The sequence below is a fragment of the Oncorhynchus gorbuscha genome, linkage group LG14 (assembly GCF_021184085.1).
Source record: "Oncorhynchus gorbuscha isolate QuinsamMale2020 ecotype Even-year linkage group LG14, OgorEven_v1.0, whole genome shotgun sequence".
Taxonomy (NCBI): domain Eukaryota; kingdom Metazoa; phylum Chordata; class Actinopteri; order Salmoniformes; family Salmonidae; genus Oncorhynchus; species Oncorhynchus gorbuscha.
The window spans coordinates 1,066,866-1,091,951 of NC_060186.1; the positions used below are offsets into that span (position 1 = coordinate 1,066,866).

Consider the following 25,086-nt stretch of genomic DNA (forward strand, 5'->3'; position numbering starts at 1 on the left):
TCTATTCATATCTATTCATAGTATCTCTATCTATTCATATCTATTCATAGTATCTCTATCTATTCATAGTATCTCTATCTATTCATAGTATCTCTATCCAGTTACTGTTACCATTTTCATTTTCTCCTGACCACAATACGAGGCAGGATACTTGTCCACGTGATTAAACTTGTATTTCAATGTAGCAAAACATGACACGAACTCATTTTTAGACCAAACGAGCAGTTAGTGCCTTGTTGCTTGGTAGGGCAGCATTGCTCCTCGTTAAAAACACTCATTATCTGTCTAAGTTGGAACTGGTGGTGTTAAAAATATATTATTCTGAACATGAACAAACCGATTGATTAAATCCCACAGGTTGAAGTTTTCAACAAACCCATCTGGTCCTGTGTAGCTCAGTTGGTAGAGCATGGCGCTTGTAACGCCAGGGTAGTGGGTTCGATCCCCGGGACCACCCATACGTAGAATGTATGCACACATGACTGTAAGTCGCTTTGGATAAAAGCGTCTGCTAAATGGCATATATTATATTATTATTATATATCTATTCTGGGCTCAGGGTTTAGACTCAGAGGTGATACATTTCAGACAAGAGGTGATACTCGGCATTGAGTCTGTTTCTGTACTTGTTTTTTCTTAAGTACGCCGCCAGAGTTGAGAATCCGGACTGACACGGGTACGTGGTGCCAACCTGGACCAGAACATTTACTGCTTCCTCAGTCAGGCATGAGACCACTTCCTGTTGGTGATGAACAGCCCAGAACTGTGAGTGGGTTCTCAGTCAGACAGGAGACCACTTCCTGTTGGAGATGAACAACCCAGAACTGTGTGAGTGGGTTCTCAGTCAGACAGGAGACCACTTCCTGCTGTAGAGGAACAACCCAGAACTGTGTGAGTAGGTTCTCAGTCAGACAGGATACCACTTCCTGTGGTATATGAACCAGCCAGAACTGTGTGAGTGGGTTCTCAGTCAGCTATTAGCTGTGTACAAGGCCAGGGGATTGTTAGAAAGAGAAACATCTACTACTATCCACTGTCAAAGCACTGTTTCCCAGAAGCACCATTTCCCAGAACCACCGTTTCCCAGAAGCACCGTTTCCCAGAACTACTGTTTCCCAGAAGGACTGTTTCCCAGAACTACTGTTTCCCAGAACTACTGTTTCCCAGAAGCACTGTTTCCCAGAAGGACCGTTTCCCAGAAGGACCGTTTCCCAGAAGGAGCGTTTCCCAGAAGGAGCGTTTCCCAGAAGCACCGTCTCCCAGAAGGACCGTCTCCCCAGAAGGACCGTCTCCCAGAAGGACCGTTTCCCAGAAGGACCGTTTCCCAGAAGGAGCGTTTCCCAGAAGGAGCGTTTCCCAGAAGGAGCGTTTCCCAGAAGGACTGTTTCCCAGAACTACTGTTTCCCAGAACTACCGTTTCCCAGAAGGACCGTTTCCCAGAAGGACTGTTTCCCAGAAGGACTGTTTCCCAGAAGCACCGTTTCCCAGAAGCATCGTTTCCCAGAAGCATCCTGCTCTGAAAGACCTCCCTGGGTTTACCGTCACACTGTGTTTGATCAGGACGTGTCGTTTTATTAATTAGTTGGTTTTCAGAGACTCATTACTCAGCACTTCCCATTGTGGGCGCTCCCGTTTATTCCTCAACGTTTGCGGTGACACTAAGAGAGAGAAACTCATCGCTTGTATTTGCGTTTCATGACGATTGAGCTCAGTCGGAACTAGTAGCTACCGTGAGTCCATTTGATGACAGCGGTGTGTGGATGGCTGGTGGGAACGACAAGTCAATGGCCAACAGCGGATGGGTCTCGGGAGTGATCTTCGAGAAACCGGGCTGGGGATCGAACCAGGGTCTGTAGTGACGCCTCTAGCACGGAGATGCAATGCCTTAGACCGCCGCGCCACTTGGCCAAATCAATTAAAATCCAGTAATCAATTAAATAATTCATTATAATTGATTAAATAATGGATTAAGGAAAGCTGTACCCACCTCTTCATAGCTAGAAGGAGATGAGGCTCCCTGGCTGTTTGCCTGAGTGGAGGGCTGGAGCGTGAGGTGGAGGTGGGTGTCTAGAACAGGATTAGAGGGTGTCTCTGGCGGCCCTTCCCAGCCCAGGGTGCTCTGCTGGGGGGGACAGGTCTGGTAGGCTGCCCGGCGCTCTGGAGAGAAGCTATCCCACAGGCCTGAGATAGCTTCAGATACTACAGCCAGACCAGTCTGTCCCGGGCTCAGCACACCGCTACAAACCAACTTCTCCAGTGTCTGTCTGTAGAACAACAAGTACCTGGGGAGAAATAGAGAGATGGGGAGAGAGAGTGATGGGGAGAGAGAGTGATGGGGAGAGAGAGAGGGTGATTGGGGAGAGAGATAGATAGGGATGGGGAGTGAGTGAGGGTGATTGGGGGGAGAGATAGATAGGGATGGGGGAGAGAGAGGGATGGGAAGTGAGTGAGGGTGATTGGGGAGAGAGATAGATAGGGATGGGAGAGAAAGAGGGATGGGGAGTGAGTGAGGGTGATTGGGGAGAGAGATAGATAGGGATGGGGGAGAGAGAGGGGGATGGGGAGAGAGAGGGGATGGGGAGAGATAGATAGGGATGGGAGAGAGAGGGATGGGGAGAGAGAGAGGGTGATGGGGAGAGAGAGAGGGTGGGGAGAGAGAGAGGGTGATGGGGAGAGAGAGAGGGTGATGGGGAGAGAGAGAGGGTGATGGGGAGAGAGAGAGAGGGTGATGGGGAGAGAGAGGGTGAAGGGGGTGAGAGAGGGTGATGGCGAGAGAGAGAGATAGGGATGGGAGAGAGAGAGGGTTATGGGGAGAGAGAGAGAGGGTGATGGGGAGAGAGAGAGAGGGTGATGGGGAGAGAGAGGGGGTGATGGGGAGAGAGAGAGGGTGATGGGGAGAGAGAGAGGGTGATGGGGAGAGAGAGAGGGTGATGGGGAGAGAGAGGGTGAAGGGGGTGAGAGAGGGTGATGGCGAGAGAGAGAGATAGGGATGGGAGAGAGAGGGTTATGGGGAGAGAGAGAGAGGGTGATGGGGAAAGAGAGGGGGTGATGGGGAGAGAGAGAGGGTGATGGGGAGAGAGAGAGGGTGATGGGGAGAGAGAGAGGGTGATGGGGAGAGAGAGAGGGTGATAGGGAGGAGAGAGGGTGATGGGGGAGAGAGAGGGTGATGGGGGGGAGAGAGAGAGGGTGATGGGGGAGAGAGAGAGGGTGATGGGGAGAGAGGGGGTGATGGGGAGAGAGAGAGGGTGATGGGGAGAGAGAGAGGGTGATGGGGAGAGAGAGAGGGTGATGGGGAGAGAGAGAGGGTGATGGGGAGAGAGAGAGGGTTATGGGGGGAGAGAGAGGGTTATGGGGGAGAGAGAGGGTGATGGGGGAGAGAGAGGGTGATGGGGGAGAGAGAGAGGGTTATGGAGAGAGAGAGAGGGTGATGGGGAGAGAGAGAGGGTGATGGGGAGAGAGAGAGGGTGATGGGGAGAGAGAGAGGGTTATGGGGAGAGAGAGAGGGTGATGGGGAGAGAGAGAGGGTGATGGGGAGAGAGAGGGGGTGATGGGGAGAGAGAGAGGGTGATGGGGAGAGCTATAAATCCAGCTATAAATCCCCTCGTGCTGAATCCTTGATCCCCAGTCACAGGCCAGGAGAGCACTAAGTCAACGCACTATGGACAGTTAAAACATCTCAACGGAGACATCTAATAGAAGCAACCAGACAAGGCTGAAATTCTGGCAGATTGTTAATAAAAAAATATGACTTCAGTTTCATTTGGATTTTGGGGAGTAGCTTCAACTGAGATGAAGGCAGGGACAAAATTATATATTATATTATTATATAATCAGACTGTCAATAGGTTGGTCTATAATCAGACTGTCAATAAATTGGTCTATAAACAAAAATACCAGTTGACTGGTCAGCTGTATAGCCTCTACACTGATGGAAATACCAGTTGACTGGTCAGCTGTATAGCCTCTACACTGATGGAAATACCAGTTGACTGGTCAGCTGTATAGCCTCTACACTGATGGAAATACCAGTTGACTGGTCAGCTGTATAGCCTCTACACTGATGGAAATACCAGTTGACTGGTCAGCTGTATAGCCTCTACACTGAGGGTCAGCTGTATAGCCTCTACACTGATGGAAATACCAGTTGACTGGTCAGCTGTATAGCCTCTACACTGAGGGTCAGCTGTATAGCCTCTACACTGATGGAAATACCAGTTGACTGGTCAGCTGTATAGCCTCTACACTGATGGAAATACCAGTTGACTGGTCAGCTGTATAGCCTCTACACTGATGGAAATACCAGTTGACTGGTCAGCTGTATAGCCTCCACACTGATGGAAATACCAGTTGACTGGTCAGTTGTATAGCCTCTACACTGATGGAAATACCAGTTGACTGGTCAGCTGTATAGCCTCTACACTGATGGAAATACCAGTTGACTGGTCAGTTGTATAGCCTCTACACTGATGGAAATACCAGTTGACTGGTCAGCTGTATAGCCTCTACACTGATGGAAATACCAGTTGACTGGTCAGCTGTATAGCCTCCACACTGATGGAAATACCTGTTGACTGAAGTTAAGGCTTGGTCGCAAATGAGTCTTCCAGATGGACAACGACCCCAAGCATAAGTTGAGGCAAAATGGCTTAAAGACAACAAAGTCAAGGTATTGGAGTGGCCATCACAAAGCCCTGACCTCAATCCCATAGAACATTTGTGGGCAGAACTGAAAAAGTGTGTGCGAACAAGGAGGCCTACAAACCTGACTCAGTTACACCAGCTCTGTCAGGAGGAATGGGACAAAATTCACCCAACTTATTCTGGGAAGCTTGTGGAAGGCTACCTGAAACTTTTGACCCAAGTTAAACAATTTAAAGGCAATGCTACCAAATACTAATTGACTGTATGTAATTATTTATTTATATTTATTTATTTATATTAATTTATATTTATTTATATATATTTATTTATATATATTTCTATATATATTTATTTATATTTCTATATATTTATTTATATATTTATATTTATTTATATATATTTATTTAAATTTATTTATTTATATATTTATTTTTATATATTTATTTATAGATATTTATTTATATGTATTTATATATTTATATTTATATATATTTAATTGTTAATTGAATTAATTATTAATTTATTTAATTATTTAAATTTATTTTTATATATTTATTTCTATACATATATTTATTTTTATATTTATTTATATATATTTATTTATAGATATTTATATATATTTATTTATATATATTTATATTTATTTATATATATTTATTTAAATTTATTTATATATATTTATTTATATATATATTTATTTTTATATATTTATTTATAGATATTTATATATATGTATTTATATATTTATATTTATTTATATATTTATATATATTTAATTATATATATTTATTTATATATATTTATATGTATTTATATATATTTATATATTTATATTTATTTATATATTTATATATATTTATATATATTTATTTATTTATATAAATATATATATATTTCTTATATATATAAATCCTAGGCCTATTGGTCGTATGAATCTGGGATCTATCGTCCCAAAACTGTCCCAGAGTCTGTTTGTCACAGGCTATTTCTTTCTCGACAAGCTGACCAATAGAATAGGTGGCCTAAACTTTTCTCCTATAGTAGATTGCCATAGGCTAGCGATGTTGCTGTTCTCTACTCGTTAACCCTGGCGCGGGCCCCCACCCTTCAAACTCCAGGATGTTGGTGAGAGAGTTGATGGAGGTCTGAGAGGGGGCGGAGTCATCCAGAGTCTCCTCCGCAGAGTCTTCCTCACTGGTCTCAGTCAGGTCCTCTCCGTCAGCTCCGCCATGACGTCTGTGGCCACCAGGTCTTCTGGAGCGCAGGGAGCTAAGGGGAGGGGAGGAGGGAGGGAGGGGAGAAGGGGGGGAAAGGGGGGAGGGGAAAGGAGGAGGAGGAGGGGGGAGGGAACACGTTTTTAATGCAAGACTGAAAAAAGAAGCTAATTGACATCTACAATAACAATAGAAATTGATTTTACATAGTGTTGTATATAAACAACTGTAGATGATCAATAACATGGGTAGATGACCAATAACATGGGTAGATGATCAATAACATGGGTAGATGTCTATAAACAACTGTAGATGATCAATAACATGGATAGATGATCAATAACATGGATAGATGATCAATAACATGGATAGATGATCAATAACATGGATAGATGTCTATAAACAACTGTAGATGATCAATAACATGGATAGATGTCTATAAACAACTGTAGATGATCAATAACATGGATAGATGATCAATAACATGGATAGATGATCAATAACATGGATAGATGATCAATAACATGGGTAGATGATCAATAACATGGGTAGATGTCTATAAACAACTGTAGATGATCAATAACATGGGTAGATGATCAATAACATGGGTAGATGATCAATAACATGGGTAGATGATCAATAACATGGATAGATGTCTATAAACAACTGTAGATGATCAATAACATGGATAGATGATCAATAACATGGGTAGGTGACCAATAACATGGGTAGTTGATCAATAACAAGGGTAGATGATCAATAACATGGATAGATGATCAATAACATGGGTAGATGTCTATAAACAACTGTAGATGATCAATAACATGGATAGATGATCAATAACATGGGTAGGTGACCAATAACATGGGTAGGTGACCAATAACATGGGTAGATGACCAATAACATGGGTAGATGACCAATAACATGGGTAGTTGATCAATAACAAGGGTAGATGATCAATAACATGGGTAGATGACCAATAACATGGATAGATGATCAATAACATGGGTAGATGACCAATAACATGGATAGATGATCAATAACATGGGTAGATGATCAATAACATGGGTAGATGTCTATAAACAACTGTAGATGATCAATAACATGGGTAGATGATACATAACATGGGTAGATGATCAATAACATGGGTAGATGATCAATAACATGGATAGATGATCAATAACATGGGTAGATGTCTATAAACAACTGTAGATGATCAATAACATGGGTAGATGATCAATAACATGGGTAGATGATCAATAACATGGGTAGATGATCAATAACATGGGTAGATGACCAATAACATGGGCAGTTGATCAATAACATGGGCAGTTGATCAATAACATGGGTAGATGATCAATAACATGGGTAGATGATCAATAACATGGGCAGTTGATCAATAACATGGGTAGATGATCAATAACATGGGTAGATGATCAATAACATGGGTAGATGATCAATAACATGAGTAGATGATCAATAACATGGGTAGATGACCAATAACATGGGTAGATGACCAATAACATGGGTAGATGATCAATAACATGGGTAGATGATCAATAACATGAGTAGATGATCAATAACATGGGTAGATGTATATAAACAGCTGTAAATGATCAATAACATGGGTAGATGATCAATAACATGGGTAGATGCTGCCCCCCAGTGGTAATCTGTACTAACTGCAGGTGGCACGCTGTACTTAGGGAAAGGGGATACCTAGTCACTGAAATGTGTCTTCAGCTTTTTACCCACAAACCCCTCTGACTCAGAGAGGGGCAGTGGGCTGCCAGAACCCACGTCATCGGGGCCCTGGGAGCTGCTGTTGTTAACTGCCTTAACCCACGTCATCGGGGCCCAGGGAGCTGCTGTTGTTAACTGCCTTAACCCACGTCATCGGGGCCCAGGGAGCTGCTGTTGTTAACTGCCTTAACCCACGTCATCGGGGCCCTGCTGTTGTTAACTGCCTTAACCCACGTCATTGGGGCCCAGGGAGCTGCTGTTGTTAACTGCCTTAACCCACGTCATCGGGGCCCAGGGAGCTGCTGTTGTTAACTGCCTTAACCCACGTCATCGGGGCCCTGCTGTTGTTAACTGCCTTAACCCACGTCATCGGGGCCCTGGGAGCTGCTGTTGTTAACTGCCTTGACCCACGTCATCGGGGCCCTGGGAGCTGCTGTTGTTAACTGCCTTAACCCACGTCATCGGGGCCCAGGGAGCTGCTGTTGTTAACTGCCTTAACTGCCTTAACCCACGTCATCGGGGCCCTGGGAGCTGCTGTTGTTAACTGCCTTGACCCACGTCATCGGGGCCCAGGGAGCTGCTGTTGTTAACTACCTTAACCCACGTCATCGGGGCCCAGGGAGCTGCTGTTGTTAACTGCCTTAACTGCCTTAACCCACGTCATCGGGGCCCAGGGAGCTGCTGTTGTTAACTGCCTTAACTGCCTTAACCCACGTCATCGGGGCCCTGGGAGCTGCTGTTGTTAACTGCCTTAACCCACGTCATCGGGGCCCAGGGAGCTGCTGTTGTTAACTGCCTTGACCCACGTCATCGGGGCCCAGGGAGCTGCTGTTGTTAACTGCCTTAACCCACGTCATCGGGGCCCTGGGAGCTGCTGTTGTTAACTGCCTTAACCCACGTCATCGGGGCCCTGGGAGCTGCTGTTGTTAACTGCCTTAACTGCCTTAACCCACGTCATCGGGGCCCTGGGAGCTGCTGTTGTTAACTGCCTTAACCCACGTCATCAGGGCCCAGGGGGCTGCTGTTGTTAACTGCCTTAACCCACGTCATCGGGGCCCTGGGAGCTGCTGTTGTTAACTGCCTCGCTCAACGGCAGAACGGAAGGTTTTCTCCCCCACCTTGTCAGCTCGGGGATTCAAACCAACAACCTTTCAGTTACTGGCCCAATGCTCTTAACCCGCTAGGCTACCTAGGCTTTGCACCAGTATCTATGGGGGCGGCAGGTAGCCTAGTGGTTAGAGCGTTGGACTAGTAACCAGCAGGTAGCCTAGTGGTTTGAGCGTTGGACTAGTAACCGAAAGGTTGCTGGATCAAATCCCCAAGCTGACAAAGTAAAAATCTGTCGTTCTGCCCCTGAACAAGACAGTTAACCCACTGTTCCTAGACCAGTTAACCCACTGTTCATAGACCAGTTAACCCACTGTTCCTAGACCAGTTAACCCACTGTTCCTAGACCAGTTAACCCACCGTTCCTAGACCAGTTAACCCACTGTTCCTAGACCAGTTAACCCACTGTTCCTAGACCAGTTAACCCCCTGTTCCTAGACCAGTTAACCCACTGTTCCTAGACCAGTTAACCCCCTGTTCCTAGACCAGTTAACCCACTGTTCCTAGACCAGTTAACCCCCTGTTCCTAGACCAGTTAACCCCCTGTTCCTAGACCAGTTAACCCACTGTTCCTAGACCAGTTAACCCACTGTTCCTAGACCAGTTAACCCCCTGTTCCTAGACCAGTTAACCCCCTGTTCCTAGACCAGTTAACCCACTGTTCCTAGACCAGTTAACCCACTGTTCCTAGACCAGTTAACCCACTGTTCCTAGACCAGTTAACCCACTGTTCCCCCGGTAGGCCGTCATTGTAAATAAGAATTAGTTCTTAACTGACTGGTGTAGGAACAGTGGGTTCCTGGTGTATGTCAATGGTAGTAGTGTACCTGCTGTGTGACTGCAGCCTCCGGTACTCTGCCCTCACTTCCTCCAAGCTGCACGGCCCGTCTTCATTCCCGAGGAATATCCCTAAACACATGTCGGTCAATAAGAAACCGTGCCCTTAATCACAGAGCTTTTCTGTACACATCAAAAGGGCATCGGGCTCCTCTCACCTTTCAGTAGCATCAGTCTGCTCAGGTGGGCTTCCTGCTCTTTCAGAAATCCTTTGGCGTGGTCCAAGATCTTCCACTGACCGACCAGACAACATTACAATCACACTTTACAATACAACACATTCAACTGAGGTTTCCACTGTTATCTGATCCATAATACCAATTTATCACCAGGTAGGTGAAGATCTACCTGCCTCACCAGGGAGGTGAAGATCTACCTGCATCACCAGGTAGGTGAATATCTACCTGCAGGGCCAGGTAGGTGAAGATCTACCTGCCTCACCAGGTAGGTGAAGATCTACCTGCCTCACCAGGTAGGTGAAGATCTACCTGCCTCACCAGGTAGGTGAAGATCAACCTGCATCACCAGGTAGGTGAAGATCTACCTGCCTCACCAGGTAGGTGAAGATCTACCTGCATCACCAGGTAGGTGAAGATCTACCTGCCTCACCAGGTAGGTGAAGATCTACATGCATGGCCAGGTAGGTGAAGATCTACATGCATGGCCAGGTAGGTGAAGATCTACCTGTATGGCCAGGTAGGTGAAGATCTAACTGTATGGCCAGGCAGGTGAAGATCTACCTGTATGGCCAGGCAGGTGAGGATCTACCTGTATGGCCAGGCAGGTGAGGATCTACCTGTATGGCCAGGTAGGTGAAGATTTACCTGCATGGCCAGGTAGGTGAAGATCTACCTGCATCACCAGGTAGGTGAAGATCTACCTGCCTCACCAGGTAGGTGAAGATCTACTTGCATCACCAGGTAGGTGAAGATCTACCTGCCTCACCAGGTAGGTGAAGATCTACCTGCCTCACCAGGTAGGTGAAGATCTACCTGTATGGCCAGGCAGGTGAGGATCTACCTGCATGGCCAGGTAGGTGAAGATCTACCTGCATGGCCAGGTAGGTGAAGATCTACCTGCATGGCCAGGTAGGTGAAGATATACCTGCATGGCCAGGTAGGTGAAGATGTTTTTGGAAAGTAGAGAACGTCGACAATAACCAGTAACTTTGAATCAGAAAAGTATACCCTCCCTACCAAATCACCCCCTCTCTACCCAGAAACAGTTAGCCAGCTAACCCGAAATCACACCCTCTCTACCCAGAAACAGTTAGCTAGCTAACCCCAAATCACCCCCTCTCTACCCAGCAACAGTTAGCCCCAAATCACCCCCTCTCTACCCAGCAACAGTTAGCCAGCTAGCCCCTAATCACACCCTCTCTACCCAGAAACAGTTAGCTAGCTAGCCCCAAATCACACCCTCTCTACCCAGAAACAGTTAGCCAGCTAACCCCAAATCACCCCCTCTCTACCCAGCAACAGTTAGCTAGCTAACCCGAAATCACCCCCTCTCTACCCAGAAACAGTTAGCTAGCTAGCCCCAAATCACCCCCTCTCTACCCAGAAACAGTTAGCTAGCTAGCCCCAAATCACCCCCTCTCTACCCAGAAACAGTTAGCTAGCTAGCCCCAAATCACCCCCTCTCTACCCAGAAACAGTTAGCTAGCTAGCCCCAAATCATCCCCTCTCTACCCAGAAACAGTTAGCCCCAAATCATACCCTCTCTAACCAGAAACAGTTAGCCCCAAATCACACACTCTACCCAGCAACAGATAGCCCCAAATCACAACCTCTCTACCCAGCAACAGATAGCCCCAAATCACACCCTCTCTACCCAAAAACAGTTAGCTAGCTAGCCCCAAATCACACCCTCTCTACCCAAAAACAGTTAGCTAGCTAGCCCCAAATCACACCCTCTCTATCCAACAACAGTTAGCCAGCTAACCCCAAATCACCCCCTTTCTACCCAGCAACAGTTAGCCAGCTAACCCCAAATCACACCCTCTCTACCCAGCAACAGTTAGCCAGCTAGCCCCAAATCACACCCTCTCTACCCAGCAACAGTTAGCTAGCTAGCCCCAAATCACACTCTCTCTATCCAGCAACAGTTAGCCAGCTAGCCCCAATCACACTCTACCCAGCAACAGTTAGCTAGCTAGCCCCAAATCACACCCTCTCTACCCAGCAAGTTAGCCCCAAATCACACTCTACCCAGCAACAGTTAGTTAGCCAGCTAGCCCCAGATCACACTCTCTCTACCCAGCAACAGTTAGCCCAGCAACAGTTAGCCAGCTAGCCCCAAATCATACCCTCTCTACCCAGCAACAGTTAGCTAGCTAGCCCCAAATCACACCCTCTCTACCCAGCAACAGTTGGCTAGCTAGCCCGAAATCACCCTCTCTACCCAGCAACAGTTAGCCCCAAATCACACCCTCTCTACCCAGCAACAGTTAGCTAGCTAGCCCGAAATCACCCTCTCTACCCAGCAACAGTTAGCCCCAAATCACACCCTCTCTACCCAGCAATAGTTAGCCCCAAATCACACCCTCTCTACCCAGAAACAGTTAGCTAGCTAGCTCCAAATCACACCCTCTCTACCCAGCAACAGTTAGCCCCAAATCACACCCTCTCTACCGAGCAACAGTTAGCCCCAAATCACACCCTCTCTACCCAGCAACAGTTAGCTAGCTAGCCCGAAATCACACCCTCTCTACCCAGCAACAGTTAGCTAGCTAGCCCCAAATCACACACTCTCTATCCAGCAACAGATAGCCAGCTAGCCCCAATCACACTCTACCCAGCAACAGTTAGCTAGCTAGCCCCAAATCACACCCTCTCTACCCAGCAAGTTAGCCCCAAATCACACTCTACCCAGCAACAGTTAGCCCAGCAACAGTTAGCCAGCTAGCCCCAAATCATACCCTCTCTACCCAGCAACAGTTAGCTAGCTAGCCCCAAATCACACTCTCCCCAGCAACAGTTAGCCCAGCAACAGTTAGCCAGCTAGCCCCAAATCATACCTTAGCCAGTTAGCCCCAAATCACACCCTCTCTACCCAGAAACAGTTAGCTAGCTAGCTCCAAATCACACCCTCTCTAACCAGCAACAGTTAGCTAGCTAGCCCGAAATCACACCCTCTCTACCCAGAAACAGTTAGCTAGCTAGCCCCAAATCACACCCTCTTTACCCAGAAACAGTTAGCTAGCTAGCCCCAAATCACACCCTCTCTACCCAGCAACAGTTAGCTAGCTAGCCCCAAATCACACTCTCTCTATCCAGCAACAGTTAGCCAGCTAGCCCCAATCACACTCTACCCAGCAACAGTTAGCTAGCTAGCCCCAAATCACACCCTCTCTACCCAGCAAGTTAGCCCCAAATCACACTCTACCCAGCAACAGTTAGCCAGCTAGCCCCAGATCACACTCTCTCTACCCAGCAACAGTTAGCCCAGCAACAGTTAGCCAGCTAGCCCCAAATCATACCCTCTCTACCCAGCAACAGTTAGCTAGCTAGCCCCAAATCACACCCTCTCTACCCAGCAACAGTTAGCTAGCTAGCCTGAAATAACCCTCTCTACCCAGCAACATTTAGTCCCAAATCACACCCTCTCTACCCAGCAACAGTTAGCTAGCTAGCCCGAAATCACCCTCTCTACCCAGCAACAGTTAGCCCCAAATCACACCCTCTCTACCCAGCAACAGTTAGCCCCAAATCACACCCTCTCTACCCAGCAAGTTAGCCCCAAATCACACTCTACCCAGCAACAGTTAGCCCAGCAACAGTTAGCCAGCTAGCCCCAAATCATACCCTCTCTACCCGGCAACAGTTAGCTAGCTAGCCCCAAATCACACTCTCCCCAGCAACAGTTAGCCCAGCAACAGTTAGCCAGCTAGCCCCAAATCATACCCTCTCTACCCAGCAACAGTTAGCCAGTTAGCCCCATATCACACCCTCTCTACCCAGAAACAGTTAGCTAGCTAGCTCCAAATCACACCCTCTCTAACCAGCAACAGTTAGCTAGCTAGCCCGAAATCACACCCTCTTTACCCAGAAACAGTTAGCTAGCTAGCCCCAAATCACACCCTCTCTACGCAGCAACAGTTAGCCAGCTAACCCCAAATCACACCCTCTCTACCCAACAACAGCTAGCCCCAAATCACACCCTCTCTACCCAACAACAGTTAGCCCCTAATCACAATCTCTCTACCCAGAAACAGTTAGCCAGTTAGCCCCTAATCACACCCTCTCTACCCAGAAACAGTTAGCCAGTTAGCCCCTAATCACACCCTCTCTACCCAGAAACAGTTAGCCCCTAATCACACCCTCTCTACCCAACATCAGTTAGCCCCAAATCACACCCTCTCTACCCAGAAACAGTTAGCTAGCTAGCCCCAAATCACACTCTACCCAGCAACAGTTAGCCAGCTAGCCCCTAATCACACCCTCTCTACCCAGAAACAGTTAGCCAGTTAGCCCCTAATCACACCCTCTCTACCCAGAAACAGTTAGCCCCTAATCACACCCTCTCTAACCAGCAACAGTTAGCCCCTAATCACACCCTCTCTACCCAGCAACAGTTAGCCCCTAATCACACCCTCTCTAACCAGCAACAGTTAGCCCCAAATCACACCCTCTCTACCCAGAAACAGTTAGCCCCAAATCACACCCTCTCTACCCAAAAACAGTTAGCCCCAAATCACACTCTCTCTACCCAGAAACAGTTACCCAGTTAGCACCTAATCACACCCTCTCTACCCAGAAACAGTCAGCCCCAAATCACACTCTCTCTACCCAGAAACAGTTACCCAGTTAGCACCTAATCACACCCTCTCTACCCAGAAACAGTCAGCCCCTAATCACACCCTCTCTACCCAGAAACAGTCAGCCCCTAATCACACCCTCTCTACCCAACAACAGTTAGCCCCTAATCACACCCTCTCTACCCAGAAACAGTTAGCCCCTAATCACACCCTCTCTACCCAGAAACAGTTAGCCCCTAATCACACCCTCTCTACCCAACAACAGTTACCCAGTTAGCACCTAATCACACCCTCTCTACCCAGAAACAGTCAGCCCCTAATCACACCCTCTCTACCCAGAAACAGTCAGCCCCTAATCACACCCTCTCTACCCAACAACAGTTAGCCCCTAATCACACCCTCTCTACCCAGAAACAGTTAGCCCCTAATCACACCCTCTCTACCCAGAAACAGTTAGCCCCTAATCACACCCTCTCTACCCAACAACAGTTAGCCCCTAATCACACCCTCTCTACCCAACAACAGTTAGCCCCTAATCACACCCTCTCTACCCAACAACAGTTACCCAGTCAGCCCCTAATCACACCCTCTCTACCCAACAACAGTCAGCCCCTAATCACACCCTCTCTACCCAGAAACAGTTAGCCCTAATCACACCCTCTCTACCCAGAAACAGTTAGCCCCTAATCACACCCTCTCTACCCAACAACAGTCAGCCCCTAATCACACCCTCTCTACCCAGAAACAGTTAGCCCCTAATCACACCCTCTCTACCCAGAAACAGTTAGCCCCTAATCACACCCTCTACCCAGAAACAGTTAGCCCCTAATCACACCCTCTCTACCCAGAAACAGTTAGCCAGTTAGCCCCAAATCACACCCTCTCTACCCAGCAATAGTTAGCCCCAAATCACACCCTCTCTACCCAGAAACAGTTAGCTAGCTAGCTCCAAATCACACCCTCTCTACCCAGCAACAGTTAGCCCCAAATCACACCCTCTCTACCGAGCAACAGTTAGCCCCAAATCACACCCTCTCTACCCAGCAACAGTTAGCTAGCTAGCCCGAAATCACACCCTCTCTACCCAGCAACAGTTAGCTAGCTAGCCCCAAATCACACACTCTCTATCCAGCAACAGATAGCCAGCTAGCCCCAATCACACTCTACCCAGCAACAGTTAGCTAGCTAGCCCCAAATCACACCCTCTCTACCCAGCAAGTTAGCCCCAAATCACACTCTACCCAGCAACAGTTAGCCCAGCAACAGTTAGCCAGCTAGCCCCAAATCATACCCTCTCTACCCAGCAACAGTTAGCTAGCTAGCCCCAAATCACACTCTCCCCAGCAACAGTTAGCCCAGCAACAGTTAGCCAGCTAGCCCCAAATCATACCCTCTCTACCCAGCAACAGTTAGCCAGTTAGCCCCAAATCACACCCTCTCTACCCAGAAACAGTTAGCTAGCTAGCTCCAAATCACACCCTCTCTAACCAGCAACAGTTAGCTAGCTAGCCCGAAATCACACCCTCTCTACCCAGAAACAGTTAGCTAGCTAGCCCCAAATCACACCCTCTTTACCCAGAAACAGTTAGCTAGCTAGCCCCAAATCACACCCTCTCTACCCAGCAACAGTTAGCTAGCTAGCCCCAAATCACACTCTCTCTATCCAGCAACAGTTAGCCAGCTAGCCCCAATCACACTCTACCCAGCAACAGTTAGCTAGCTAGCCCCAAATCACACCCTCTCTACCCAGCAAGTTAGCCCCAAATCACACTCTACCCAGCAACAGTTAGCCAGCTAGCCCCAGATCACACTCTCTCTACCCAGCAACAGTTAGCCCAGCAACAGTTAGCCAGCTAGCCCCAAATCATACCCTCTCTACCCAGCAACAGTTAGCTAGCTAGCCCCAAATCACACCCTCTCTACCCAGCAACAGTTAGCTAGCTAGCCTGAAATCACCCTCTCTACCCAGCAACATTTAGTCCCAAATCACACCCTCTCTACCCAGCAACAGTTAGCTAGCTAGCCCGAAATCACCCTCTCTACCCAGCAACAGTTAGCCCCAAATCACACCCTCTCTACCCAGCAACAGTTAGCCCCAAATCACACCCTCTCTACCCAGCAAGTTAGCCCCAAATCACACTCTACCCAGCAACAGTTAGCCCAGCAACAGTTAGCCAGCTAGCCCCAAATCATACCCTCTCTACCCGGCAACAGTTAGCTAGCTAGCCCCAAATCACACTCTCCCCAGCAACAGTTAGCCCAGCAACAGTTAGCCAGCTAGCCCCAAATCATACCCTCTCTACCCAGCAACAGTTAGCCAGTTAGCCCCATATCACACCCTCTCTACCCAGAAACAGTTAGCTAGCTAGCTCCAAATCACACCCTCTCTAACCAGCAACAGTTAGCTAGCTAGCCCGAAATCACACCCTCTTTACCCAGAAACAGTTAGCTAGCTAGCCCCAAATCACACCCTCTCTACGCAGCAACAGTTAGCCAGCTAACCCCAAATCACACCCTCTCTACCCAACAACAGCTAGCCCCAAATCACACCCTCTCTACCCAACAACAGTTAGCCCCTAATCACAATCTCTCTACCCAGAAACAGTTAGCCAGTTAGCCCCTAATCACACCCTCTCTACCCAGAAACAGTTAGCCAGTTAGCCCCTAATCACACCCTCTCTACCCAGAAACAGTTAGCCCCTAATCACACCCTCTCTACCCAACATCAGTTAGCCCCAAATCACACCCTCTCTACCCAGAAACAGTTAGCTAGCTAGCCCCAAATCACACTCTACCCAGCAACAGTTAGCCAGCTAGCCCTAATCACACCCTCTCTACCCAGAAACAGTTAGCCCTAATCACACCCTCTCTAACCAGCAACAGTTAGCCCCTAATCACACCTCTCTACCCAGCAACAGTTAGCCCCTAATCACACCCTCTCTAACCAGCAACAGTTAGCCCCAAATCACACCTCTCTACCCAGAAACAGTTAGACCCAAATCACACCCTCTCTACCCAAAAACAGTTAGCCCCAAATCACACTCTCTCTACCCAGAAACAGTTACCCAGTTAGCACCTAATCACACCCTCTCTACCCAGAAACAGTCAGCCCCAAATCACACTCTCTCTACCCAGAAACAGTTACCCAGTTAGCACCTAATCACACCCTCTCTACCCAGAAACAGTCAGCCCCTAATCACACCCTCTCTACCCAGAAACAGTCAGCCCCTAATCACACCCTCTCTACCCAACAACAGTTAGCCCCTAATCACACCCTCTCTACCCAGAAACAGTTAGCCCCTAATCACACCCTCTCTACCCAGAAACAGTTAGCCCCTAATCACACCCTCTCTACCCAACAACAGTTAGCCCCTAATCACACCCTCTCTACCCAACAACAGTTAGCCCCTAATCACACCCTCTCTACCCAACAACAGTTACCCAGTCAGCCCCTAATCACACCCTCTCTACCCAACAACAGTCAGCCCCTAATCACACCCTCTCTACCCAGAAACAGTTAGCCCCTAATCACACCCTCTCTACCCAGAAACAGTTAGCCCCTAATCACACCCTCTCTACCCAACAACAGTCAGCCCCTAATCACACCCTCTCTACCCAGAAACAGTTAGCCCCTAATCACACCCTCTCTACCCAGAAACAGTTAGCCCCTAATCACACCCTCTCTACCCAGAAACAGTTAGCCCCTAATCACACCCTCTCTACCCAGAAACAGTTAGCCAGTTAGCCCCAAATCACACCCTCTCTACCCAGCAATAGTTAGCCCCAAATCACACCCTCTCTACCCAGAAACAGTTAGCTAGCTAGCTCCAAATCACACCCTCTCTACCCAGCAACAGTTAGCCCCAAATCACACCCTTTCTACCGAGCAACAGTTAGCCCCAAATCACACCCTCTCTACCCAGCAACAGTTAGCTAGCTAGCCCGAAATCACACCCTCTCTACCCAGCAACAGTTAGCTAGCTAGCCCCAAATCACACACTCTCTATCCAGCAACAGATAGCCAGCTAGCCCCAATCACACTCTACCCAGCAACAGTTAGCTAGCTAGCCCCAAATCACACCCTCTCTACCCAGCAAGTTAGCCCCAAATCACACTCTACCCAGCAACAGTTAGCCCAGCAACAGTTAGCCAGCTAGCCCCAAATCATACCCTCTCTACCCAGCAACAGTTAGCTAGCTAGCCCCAAATCACACTCTCCCCAGCAACAGTTAGCCCAGCAACAGTTAGCCAGCTAGCCCCAAATCATACCCTCTCTACCCAGCAACAGTTAGCCAGTTAGCCCCAAATCACACCTCTCTACCCAGAAACAGTTAGCTAGCTAGCTCCAAATCACACCCTCTCTAACCAGCAACAGTTAGCTAGCTAGCCCGAAATCACACCCTCTCTACCCAGAAACAGTTAGCTAGCTAGCCCCAAATCACACCCTCTTTACCCAGAAACAGTTAGCTAGCTAGCCCCAAATCACACCCTCTCTACCCAGCAACAGTTAGCTAGCTAGCCCCAAATCACACTCTCTCTATCCAGCAACAGTTAGCCAGCTAGCCCCAATCACACTCTACCCAGCAACAGTTAGCTAGCTAGCCCCAAATCACACCCTCTACCCAGCAAGTTAGCCCCAAATCACACTCTACCCAGCAACAGTTAGCCAGCTAGCCCCAGATCACACTCTCTCTACCCAGCAACAGTTAGCCCAGCAACAGTTAGCCAGCTAGCCCCAAATCATACCCTCTCTACCCAGCAACAGTTAGCTAGCTAGCCCCAAATCACACCTCTCTACCCAGCAACAGTTAGCTAGCTAGCCTGAAATCACCCTCTCTACCCAGCAACATTTAGTCCCAAATCACACCCTCTCTACCCAGCAACAGTTAGCTAGCTAGCCCGAAATCACCCTCTCTACCCAGCAACAGTTAGCCCCAAATCACACCCTCTCTACCCAGCAACAGTTAGCCCCAAATCACACCCTCTCTACCCAGCAAGTTAGCCCCAAATCACACTCTACCCAGCAACAGTTAGCCCAGCAACAGTTAGCCAGCTAGCCCCAAATCATACCCTCTCTACCCGGCAACAGTTAGCTAGCTAGCCCCAAATCACACTCTCCCCAGCAACAGTTAGCCCAGCAACAGTTAGCCAGCTAGCCCCAAATCATACCCTCTCTACCCAGCAACAGTTAGCCAGTTAGCCCCATATCACACCCTCTCTACCCAGAAACAGTTAGCTAGCTAGCTCCAAATCACACCCTCTCTAACCAGCAACAGTTAGCTAGCTAGCCCGAAATCACACCCTCTTTACCCAGAAACAGTTAGCTAGCTAGCCCCAAATCACACCCTCTCTACGCAGCAACAGTTAGCCAGCTAACCCCAAATCACACCCTCTCTACCCAACAACAGCTAGCCCCAAATCACACCCTCTCTACCCAACAACAGTTAGCCCCTAATCACAATCTCTCTACCCAGAAACAGTTAGCCAGTTAGCCCCTAATCACACCCTCTACCCAGAAACAGTTAGCCAGTTAGCCCCTAATCACACCCTCTCTACCCAGAAACAGTTAGCCCCTAATCACACCCTCTCTACCCAACATCAGTTAGCCCCAAATCACACCCTCTCTACCCAGAAACAGTTAGCTAGCTAGCCCCAAATCACACTCTACCCAGCAACAGTTAGCCAGCTAGCCCCTAATCACACCCTCTCTACCCAGAAACAGTTAGCCCCTAATCACACCCTCTCTAACCAGCAACAGTTAGCCCCTAATCACACCCTCTCTACCCAGCAACAGTTAGCCCCTAATCACACCCTCTCTAACCAGCAACAGTTAGCCCCAAATCACACCCTCTCTACCCAGAAACAGTTAGCCCCAAATCACACCCTCTCTACCCAAAAACAGTTAGCCCCAAATCACACTCTCTCTACCCAGAAACAGTTACCCAGTTAGCACCTAATCACACCCTCTCTACCCAGAAACAGTCAGCCCCAAATCACACTCTCTCTACCCAGAAACAGTTACCCAGTTAGCACCTAATCACACCCTCTCTACCCAGAAACAGTCAGCCCCTAATCACACCCTCTCTACCCAGAAACAGTCAGCCCCTAATCACACCCTCTCTACCCAACAACAGTTAGCCCCTAATCACACCCTCTCTACCCAGAAACAGTTAGCCCCTAATCACACCCTCTCTACCCAACAACAGTTAGCCCCTAATCACACCCTCTCTACCCAACAACAGTTACCCAGTCAGCCCCTAATCACACCCTCTCTACCCAACAACAGTCAGCCCCTAATCACACCCTCTCTACCCAGAAACAGTTAGCCCCTAATCACACCCTCTCTACCCAGAAACAGTTAGCCCCTAATCACACCCTCTCTACCCAACAACAGTCAGCCCCTAATCACACCCTCTCTACCCAGAAACAGTTAGCCCCTAATCACACCCTCTCTACCCAGAAACAGTCAGCCCCTAATCACACCCTCTCTACCCAGAAACAGTTAGCCCCTAATCACACCCTCTACCCAGAAACAGTTAGCCCCTAATCACACCCTCTCTACCCAGAAACAGTTAGCCAGTTAGCCCCTAATCACACCCTCTCTACCCAGAAACAGTTAGCCAGTTAGCCCCTAATCACACCCTCTCTACCCAGAAACAGTTAGCCAGTTAGCCCCTAATCACACCCTCTCTACCCAACAACAGTCAGCCCTAATCACACCCTCTCTACCCAACAACAGTCAGCCCCTAATCACACCCTCTCTACCCAACAACAGTCAGCCCCTAATCACACCCTCTCTACCCAACAACAGTCAGCCCCTAATCACACCCTCTCTACCCAACAACAGTTAGCCCCTAATCACACCCTCTCTACCCAACAACAGTTACCCAGTCAGCCCCTAATCACACCCTCTCTACCCAACAACAGTCAGCTATATATATATATATATACCTAATCACACTCTCTCTCTATATATAATATATAAATATTTCCACACAACAGTCAGCCAACACATGAAGGAGAGGAAGGAGGAAGATAATGTCAGATTGTTAGCCATCTGTATATTTCTGTCACCTTAGCAGGCATCTTGTCGGATGTGGGACAGACCACGGTGTTGAGTGTCTCGAACAGGCTGGCCAGGTTGGCCCGGTGTCGGGCCTGCAGAGCCCGTCTTCTCTCCTTCCGGTGCTCCTCCGTGTCCCGTTTCCTCCGGAGCCCGGTCGGACCGGTACGGCCTCGTCTGGACATCCTGATGTATTCATGGGTTATATATAAAATAATAACAATAATAAGACACTACACGGGTTATTAAGAGTTATATCGGTCAACAACAACAAGATGGCTGCCGAGCACTGATTTATCTGTTTTTAGATACTTAATGATTAAGTTTAGAGTTGGATAATATATCCACAGACCTTATTATGTTGTTGTTGCTACCTTACCTTTCTGAAATCTTTTATAAATGTTATGTTAACAAACTGTCCGCGTTTTCTGTCCAATTGTTATGGGAAATGATCTATAGTGTGATGAACGGCGGTAAAGAGGCTCCAACCGTCTCATCCACCGGCAGTATTGAGATCAGTGATGCCAATTTAGCAATTTTGTTGTTAGATTTAGAAACGTTTCAGAGTACCCAAGCAACAAAAATAATAATCAAACTGCACCTAGCAACAAATTTAGCTACTTAAAAAAAAAAAAAACTTTTAGCAACTTTTGATGAAGTGACTCAAACGCTCAAATGCATTTTTCCTCTAAATGACACACAAAAAAACCCGATGTTCTCGGTCACAACACGTGTCTGGCCGTTAAAATGCATTTTTTCCTCTAAATGACACCAAAAACCCGATGTTCTCGGTCACAACACACGTGTCTGGCCGTTAAAATGCATTTTTTCCTCTAAATGACACCAAAAACCCGATGTTCTCGGTCACAACACACGTGTCTGGCCGTTAAAATGCATTTTTTCCTCTAAATGACACCAAAAACCCGATGTTCTCGGTCACAACACACGTGTCTGGCTGCAGAAATGCGTTGTGCGTGACGTCAGCAGCGGGTGCTCAGCAGCAATTTCGGTAAATTGCAAATTCATCGTCGGCTGACTGCTGCAGTAGTTAGTAGTAGTGGTGGTAGTACGGGTTCCACGAGACAAAACCCCAATGAATATAGATGGTCACAAATGTTTTGATCCTGGACAGAACTTACAACATCAATCAACATTGTACAGAAAGGAGTGGGAGTCTGTACCTGAATTTAAAGGGGGTCAGAAGCCGGTAATTGGGGGTGATTGACGGGCAATACTGTGCGTACTGCAAATCAGAAATGGTTTGCAAAAAAAAAAATATGACATCAAAAAAATATTGTGCAACAGCAAAGTATATAAATAAATCAAAACCTTTCAACCCCACAACGCCGTCCACATCACCACAGGTGGTTAAGAAAGTGGAGAACTGCAGAAGTACAGAAGCAACTATAGCAATGGCCACTGCAAAGCTTTGTTCGATGCTAGCATGCGACCATTTAAAGTATGGCCTGCAAAGCATTATTCGATGCTAGCATGCGACCATTTAAAGTATGGCCTGCAAAGCTTTGTTCGATGCTAGCATGCGACCATTTAAAGTATGGCCTGCAACGCATTGTTCGATGCTAGCATGCGACCATTTAAAGTATGGCCTGCAACGCATTGTTCGATGCTAGCATGCAACCATTTAAAGTATGGCCTGCAAAGCATTGTAAGTATGGCCTGCAAAGCATTGTTCGATGCTAGCATGCGACCATTTAAAGTATGGCCTGCAAAGCATTGTTCGATGCTAGCATGCGACCATTTAAAGTATGGCCTGTAAGCATTGTTCGATGCTAGCATGCGACCATTTAAAGTATGGCCTGCAAAGCATTGTTCGATGCTAGCATGCGACCATTTAAAGTATGGCCTGCAAAGCATTGTTCGATGCTAGCATGCGACCATTTAAAGTATGGCCTGCAAAGCATTGTTCGATGCTAGCATGCGACCATTTAAAGTATGGCCTGCAAAGCATTGTTCGATGCTAGTATGCGACCATTTAACGTATGGCCTGCAACGCTGCCTTTTCAGATTCTGTGGCAGCAACAAACTTCCTAATGGACCGCACCAAGTGCACAGAAATGATTAGGGGAGTACTGGCTCCTTATTTTCCTGAAAAGGGTAACATCAGATGTGTAGGGGATGAGAAGTTCAGTCTCCTTTTAGATGAGTCCACTGATGTGAGTGTCTCAATACCTGGGTGTGGTTATTTGGTATTCCAACGCTAAAAAAAACGAACCGTTGTGTCCACATTTCTCAGGCTGGTTGAATTGAAGGGGGGCGATGCCAGATCAATAGTAGAGGCGGTAATTGAATTTCTTGAGAAGTGTAACCTTAAAAAAGATACTCTTCAAGGTATTGGCACTGATAATGCGTTTGTGATGACTGGGGTGCACAATATTTTAAAGGAAGAATGTGCATTTCCCAATTTGGTTTTCAGTCTTTACAATTGGCTGTCAGTGCAGCATCCACAGAACCCATCCCTAGGAGTGTTGAGTACTTAAACCATCCCTAGGAGTGTTGAGTACTTAAACCATCCCTAGGAGTGTTGAGTACTTCATCAGGGAACCCATCCCTAGGAGTGTTGAGTACTTAAACCATCCCTAGGAGTGTTGAGTACTTAAACCATCCCTAGGAGTGTTGAGTACTTCATCAGGGAACCCATCCCTAGGAGTGTTGAGTACTTAAACCATCCCTAGGAGTGTTGAGTACTTCATCAGGGAACCCATCCCTAGGAGTGTTGAGTACTTAAACCATCCCTAGGAGTGTTGAGTACTTAAACCATCCCTAGGAGTGTTGAGTACTTAAACCATCCCTAGGAGTGTTGAGTACTTAAACCATCCCTAGGAGTGTTGAGTACTTCATCAGGGAACCCATCCCTAGGAGTGTTGAGTACTTAAACCATCCCTAGGAGTGTTGAGTACTTAAACCATCCCTAGGTGTGTTGAGTACTTAAACCATCCCTAGGAGTGTTGAGTACTTAAACCATCCCTAGGAGTGTTGAGTACTTAAACCATCCCTAGGAGTGTTGAGTACTTAAACCATCCCTAGGAGTGTTGAGTACTTAATCAGGGAACCCATCCCTAGGAGTGTTGAGTACTTAAACCATCCCTAGGAGTGTTGAGTACTTCATCAGGGAACCCATCCCTAGGAGTGTTGAGTACTTAAACCATCCCTAGGAGTGTTGAGTACTTAAACCATCCCTAGGTGTGTTGAGTACTTAAACCTCTCCTTGCCATTCATATGAAACGGTGGTGTCTCTCCTTACCATTCATATGAAACGGTGGTGTCTCTCCTGGTGTCTCTCCTGGTGTCTCTCCTTGCCATTCATATGAAACGGTGGTGTCTCTCCTTGCCATTCATATGAAACAGTTGTCTCTCCTTACCATTCATATGAAACGGTGTCTCTCCTTACCATTCATATGAAACGGTGGTGTCTCTCCTTGCCATTCATATGAAACGGTGGTGTTTCTCCTGGTGTCTCTCCTGGTGTCTCTCCTGGTGTCTCTCCTTGCCGTTCATATGAAACGGTGGTGTCTCTCCTTACCATTCATATGAAACTGTGGTGTTTCTCCTGGTGTCTCTCCTTGCCATTCATATGAAACGGTGGTGTCTCTCCTGGTGTCTCTCCTTACCATTCATATGAAACGGTGGTGTTCCTCCTCCTACCATTCATATGAACGGTGGTGTCTCTCCTGGTGTCTCTCCTTGCCATTCATATGAAACGG

General features: G+C 47.5%; 1 protein-coding gene across 1 annotated transcript; it reads right to left on the reverse strand.

The window, feature by feature from the left end:
* Positions 1-966: 966 nt before the first annotated feature.
* LOC123995841 (stimulated by retinoic acid gene 8 protein-like) lies at positions 967-22,450 on the reverse strand. The gene is made up of 7 exons (XM_046299523.1): positions 21,744-22,450; positions 21,376-21,550; positions 9,701-9,776; positions 9,533-9,614; positions 5,746-5,910; positions 1,988-2,282; positions 967-981 (listed from the first exon to the last, which is right to left on the reverse strand). Exons 2-7 carry the CDS (start codon positions 21,547-21,549, stop codon positions 967-969), a joined length of 807 nt encoding a protein of 268 aa, XP_046155479.1. The 5' UTR covers position 21,550; positions 21,744-22,450.
* Positions 22,451-25,086: the final 2,636 nt, after the last annotated feature.